Below are 6,472 nucleotides of genomic sequence, written 5' to 3'. Positions count from 1 at the left end.
TCAAGACTATTAGCTAAGATGATCCAGCCTCACAGAATATTCCAATCAGTACTTGACCATAATCCTAATTTTTTGGAGGCCCCCATAAGATTATCAGTGCCACCAATCAGAAGGAAGTAGCCTAGAAAATTATGCCCACATTCCTCAAAGATGGATTATGGATGTTTGTTTTTGTTTAGGTTGTTAGTTACAAGTTGTTCTGGATAATCGTCAGAAAAATACCTAGGCAAAGGAGATTAGATACAGGTTCTTTTTTAGAAAATAAAAAAGAGAAAATGCTGTGGGGATAATACTTTTGTACACTGTAAAAATTTGTCACTAATATTGGTTAATAAAATGCTGATTGGCCAACAGCCAGACAGGAAGTATAAGTTAAGTAGGGCAACCAGATTAAGAGAATTCTGGAAAGAGGAAACGCAGATATGCAGTCACCAGCCAGACATAGAGGAAGCAGGATGAGAATGCCTCACTGAGAAAAGGTACCAAGCCATATGGCTAAACATAGGCAAGAGTTATGGGTTAATTTAAATTGTAAGAGTTAGTTAATAATAAACTTGAGCTAATGTTTGTTATAATTATGTTATAATTATAACATAATTATGTTCCAATTATGTTATAATTGATATAGGCTTCTGTGTGTTCATTTAAGACTGAATGACTGCAGAATGAGACAGGACAGAAATTTCTATTTACAATCGATTTTCCATGTTTTTTCTTGGCTTGGTATTGGTTGAACACAGTTCAACTGGACAGCACCCAATAGGCTGTCCCTAGGAATTAGAGGCAAATTGAGAATCCCAGGGAAAGGTACTTTTCATTAGACTTTGTTTCCTGTAACTCTTTTTCCAGCACCAGGGAGAAGATCGTCTCCTAAGACTTCTTCATGTATGTATTATTTGCTTGGCTATGGTAAAGCAGAATCTTTGTTTCATTAATTCAACAGTAGAGAGTAAGGTGGCATGAAGAGCATGGATTTCCTGATTGCAAATTGATTGCAAATTGGGTGGATACTGAGTATGATAGAGTGTGTTTATTTACCTTGTACAGAGTTATATTCCCTGTGATTGAGATTTCATTAAGGACCATCAGCCAAAAGTTCCCCCAGAGCTATGTTGCTGTTCTGTGTGTATAGAGTGTCAGTACTGCAAGATAGTTACTGTTTTAGAGATCTGCTTTATAGTATGCTTACCCACCTACTTTGCAATTATGCACTGTGTTCTTAAAATGATTGAGAGAGCAAACATTCTGTCATACATTTGTACAAAAATACAAGCAAGGCAAAATGGTTCAAAGTTATGGACTCTTTTGCTAGACAATGAGACTGGCATGTTTCCATGCCTCATTTGGGTGTGAAAGGAGACATGACAGTGTTGTCAGCTTAATAAAAGTGTAACATCCTGTTTTCTTCAGCACTGATGGCTGATAATGGATTTATTTTGATACTGTGATCCTGGGAACAGAAGTTATTGTTTAAACAATGTTGTACTAACAAAGGGACACTGTTCATGTGGCTGCCACTTGTGCACATTTCTCATTTAGGTTCAAAGTGCTCAAGAGGAGATTGTGACATGATTCAGTATTGGGTCACACAATTTTTGTTGAATCAAAGAAACAGGTTGCTTTGTCTTTTTTCCTCTATGGACATGTTTAAAATGAATTTGAAAGGATATAAAAAATATTGGCACTTTAGAGGAAGATGGGGATTAGTTTATTAACATTGAATCTGTTTTCAAGTGCTTGGCTTTGTATACTTTATTTACAGTTGAGACACTTGATTGTAAGACTTTTCTGACACAGTCACTGTGTTTTGAAAGGAATCGTCAAGGTGGTGATACAAACTACTCAGATGATTATTTAATGTGGACAAAAAGAGTCATCCAATGATCTGGATATTAGCTCCAGATTTTTTTTGGTTAAATAATGAGAAGTAGATATTGAGAATGGTTATATTTTAAGTCACTAGGGAAAGTGAAGACAGCTTTTACATGGGAGAGGAGTAAATTCTCTTAATGATGGGTAAAGAGACCACCCCACACTCGGGAATGCTGAAGGAGAAACCAAAGCAAGAAAAGGCTGATGCAAGATTGCAATAAGATGAGAGAAAAAGAGGCAGATGAAAAGAGTTCAAATTTGAAATTTTATCTAAATTGGTGTCAATTTAAAACATGAGCCTCCCCTCTTCTGGAAATTGCCCCCTTTCTCTATTCTCTCCACAACCATTATCAGGTCCTCTCATGAAGTTAAGTGGACTTGAAGTTTTATGTGGGATCCTTGAGTCTGTAATTTCATTCCTATATCTATTCAAAACTACCTAGAGAGTCATTAAAATTTTCATCCATATGCTATGAATTTTCTTCCTTATTTCCACAATTGGGAAGTTGTACCTCAGCCTACCTGCCCCCATTCTATCTCGGCATGCCTTTATTTCTTTTAAAGAAATGATATCTTCCCTAGAAGAAGCATAGGATCGTAGGGATTTGAAACAAGTAACTTTCTCTGGTAACTGTGGTGTTTCTAACAACTTCACTTCTCTGCAGAACAGCAAGCTTTCTTCTTCTTTCTTCAGTCTTGATGTGCATGCATGTAGTTGATGTTCAAATAGTATTCACTGCAATTGCAAGGCAGCAGAGAAAACTACAGTCGGACATAATTACTCAGTTGTGTCTGGGATTTGAAACGTTAGTAAATGGTTTAAATATTTTGTAAAGTTAAAACCATTCTAAATTACAAGTTGAATGAATGTTGCTTTGAGGATTTGCAGAAATTCTTGCTGCAGATGCTGCTAAGGATTAATACTGCTATGTTGAAATAGATTTTCTGTAATAAGTATAAAATTAAAATACCTATATGGTGAAAAAATATTCTCCTTTCAAGACAGGAAATGATTTGATGAGTCTGATGCAGTTGAATCGAGCTCAAGTCACCTTTCTGCATTGCATATTAATACTTGCACCTACATATCACCTACACAGGAACACACATGTTTGTCCATCAGTAGCATGTATTTCTTAAATAACCATCTATAGATGTCTTTTTAGGTGTCTGGTCTTTTCCTAGACCTACATCTTTTAAATCTGGAAGTGCTCAACTTATTCCCAAATTGTAGATTTATTTGTTGTTTCTCTTTAGTTGTTTTCTTGATTAAAATTCTCTGTCTCCCCAAGTCTCTGTGAATCTACAGTGCCCCCAGGAAGTGTTTCTCTTCTTGAGACAGGAGGGAAATCTTAGAACGCAAAGACCCCAAGAAGGAAGCCTGGGAAAACAGCTTTAGTTGGCTCAGTGAGACAGACATTTAGAACAAACACAGCAGATATCTTCATGTTCTTAAAGGCAGCAGCCTTCAAGTGACTTCAAAGGGCTTCATTCAGGTTTCATTTGCTTGAAAAGTTTTGTTTTAACTACATTGTCATTAGCTTCACGTTAGAGCCTAACAAACTCTGAGGCTAGCTTTAATATCACCAAAGACTAAGCATAGTTATTTTTACTGACTTTTTCAGTAGAAATCAAACTAACCAAATCTTCTCCTATGGCCTTTTTTTTTTCAAAATCAATCAGAATAAAAACTTTCTAGATAATTTTATATTTAAGGTACTGGTTAAGTTGTTCTTTTCCAAGTGATGCACGCACACATGCACGCGTGTATGTGAGAGAGAGGGAAACTGTGCAGTGAATATGTACTTTTATGTATATACGTAATGACACATGTAGGGCCAGGTGTACACATACAGGTGAACATATTATGGAGATCACAAGTCAGTGCTTGAATGTCGTCCTCTAGAATGTTCCACTTTACATTTTATAATGGAGTCTCTTCACTGAATTTGTCAGTTGTTCATTAGAGTGACAGGATGCCATGCTGTAGTGATCCTGCTCTCTGGGTCCTCCCAGTGTTGGGGTTACAGACTGGTGCAGAGAAGTCCAGGTTTTCAATTGATTGCTCAGAATTCAAATTGATGTCCTCAAGTTAGGAATCAAACACGTTACCAACTAAATCACCTCTACAGCTGTACCCGACGGTTTATATCAACTTGACACAGGCTAGGGTCATTTGGGGGGAGAGGGACCTCAACTGAGAAAATGTCACAAGGTTATGGTCTATCCTTTGGTGTACTTTTATTGAATATTAATATGAGAGGGCCCAGATTACTATGGGTGGGCCCTTTCCTGGCCAGGCAGTCCAGGGTTCTGTAAAAAAGCAGGTAGTGCAAGCCATGAGAGCAAAAGCAAGAAGCAGTATTCCTCCTTAGCCTCTGCATCTGTTCCTGTATCCGGGCTGTTGCCATAAATTTCTGCCCTGACTTCCATCAGTGATAAACTGTGATATAAAATTGTGAGCTAAAGTAACACCCTCTAAGCTGATTTTGGTTTTCCCTTTCCTACTCTAAGTTGATTTTGATTCTGGTATTTTATCACAGCAATAGAAATGATGATTAAGACCTCTAGTAAAGTTTATTTTCTTTTTTATGTATGACTTGTTACAGTTCAGTCAATAGTTTAATTGATAACTGTTTGATATTTTTGGAAAAGAAGCAGTAAGACATTTAAAGAAAAATATCTGGAAACCATCGGAAGAACATGGAAGAACCTGGGAAGAGGGTTGCAACCCGTGGGGTGACATGCTTTTCGAAAATTAAGGTATGGATTGTTTAGATGTATGTGCATGTATATGTGCACGACAGTTTTTTAAAGCAAGTATTGAAAATCTTTGTAACACTGCTCAGCTTATTTGAAGTTTTCCAACATAAAAGCCTTTTTGCCTAATGTATTGTTAATTTATTTCCTTAAAGAAGTTGGTTTTATAATTGTGCATGTCTAGCCAGAATTATTCATTCAGGAAGATTTATGAGAATAAGTTAGAGAAGAGGTTCTCAACCTGTGGGTCACAGCCCCTTTGGGGGTTGAAGAATTATTCACAGGGGGGCACCTAAGACCATTGTAAAACACAGATATTTACATTAAGATTCATAACAGTAGGAAAATTACAGTTAGGAAGTAGCACATGAAATAATTTTATGTTTAGAGTCAACAGAATATGAGGATCTGTATTAAAGTGTGTATCATTAGGAAGGTTGAAAGAAAAAGTAGAAGAAGAGAACTCACATAGGAGGAATGTAAAAACTGCTTTGAAAGCATTTCCTTCAGACTGTAGAGTGCTCAGGTTAATAGTCACCAGGATTGCCTTTATAAATGCAGATGTTGTGTAGCAGCAGACCTGAGCCAACATGGACACTGTTTTGTTTTGGCTTTGTTTGTTTTATTTTCTGCCTACAACAAAATACTTTAGAGAAAGAGCTATTTGTTCACCATCTGTTTAGTTTTCTTCTTCAAAAGTTAAATCAAATGAACGATCTCCACAAGCCTTTTTAATTTTGAAGACTTCCCTTTTAAATATAGGACCTGACTATAAAACTCATGAGAACATAATTAAGTATCAATCATATCCTCTGAAAGATTTGCAGTGGGAAGAGGAAACATCTCTGCCAATGTCATTTAGAGTAAGAAGATAAACTTCTATAGATGGAATTATACTATCTTATAGTCATAGAATATTTTTAAGCTATACTGAACTTGGTTTTCACATTTGCCATTTTATTTATTTTTGTGTTTGTTTCTGCTCAGGTTAATGCAGATTAATTGGTGCTCATGACAAATTTTATAAGCAGTAAATACTAATCTAACACAAGATGATTTGCCTATTATTTCACATGAGAGAGTACAGAGTTTTCAGAAGCTGGGATGGTGACATTTGCCATCAACCAGCTGCTAGAAGATAAGTTGAGGGAAACAGGAAGCTCATTCGTTATGTTGCTTAATGTGCATTTCAGTCACAGGCAGGTGCTGTGGAGTCTTATCAGGACCTAGTTCAATTTTATCCTGCACATGGAAGACTGCAAAAAATGTTCTGCCCTGGGTTAATATGTTATGAACACTACTTGAACTACTGAATTAAAAGTCTATAGGGTTTGCTGCTTCAGGAAGAAGAAAAAAAACAGAGACCAGGTGTTGGACCATTGCCTCCAGAAGTGAGACTGTAGCTTGTTGTTCTCAAAACTGCAGAAAGAGGATAAAATGTTGAATTGAACATCCAAAGACCTGTCCCTCCTGAAAACAGGCTTGCTGTAGAAACGATGCTGTGGTGTAATTCTGGGTACTGTTCCTTCCCTTCCTTAAAGTGGACAACTCTTGTCCTGCAGAGAGCAGTATATTGCTGAAGATCCAACAATAACTGTGTCTTACATAGACTCATTTCTTGTCTTTCTGTATTAATGTGGTACACGAGCAAGAGAAAAGCCATATTCATCTACAAAACTCACAACTTCAATCCAAATATTCTAATCCTGCATTTTCAGAGTTAGGACAGAGTAGAGATTACACTTTAAAGTTTTTTTTTTTAATGTTCTAGGGCTGTTTAAGTTGAATACAATCCTCCACCTTACAGTAGAGGCTGTTTTGCCAGTATATGGCATATATA

The 6,472-nt window shown here is 36.7% G+C and overlaps 1 protein-coding gene across 4 annotated transcripts in view; it reads left to right on the top strand.

Moving 5' to 3' along the window:
- Window positions 1–802: 802 nt before the first annotated feature.
- LOC101993277 (solute carrier organic anion transporter family member 1A5-like) overlaps window positions 803–6,472 on the top strand; it is a 43,868-nt gene continuing 38,198 nt past the window's right edge. For 3 of the 4 annotated variants that reach the window (XM_013352821.1, XM_013352820.1, XM_013352822.1), the window contains exons 1-2: window positions 803–885; window positions 4,531–4,635. In XM_013352821.1, coding sequence (XP_013208275.1) covers window positions 4,576–4,635 — 60 coding nt within the window. In that variant the 5' untranslated portion in view covers window positions 803–885; window positions 4,531–4,575. Of the gene's footprint in view, window positions 886–4,527; window positions 4,636–6,472 lie in introns of all 4 variants that reach the window. The other variant, XM_005364559.1, reaches the window with a different exon arrangement.

This window comes from Microtus ochrogaster (assembly GCF_000317375.1).
Source record: "Microtus ochrogaster isolate Prairie Vole_2 chromosome 14 unlocalized genomic scaffold, MicOch1.0 chr14_random_2, whole genome shotgun sequence".
Lineage (NCBI taxonomy): Eukaryota > Metazoa > Chordata > Mammalia > Rodentia > Cricetidae > Microtus > Microtus ochrogaster.
Note: the sequence above shows the minus strand (reverse complement) of the source record. Positions and strands in the feature narration are given on the sequence as shown.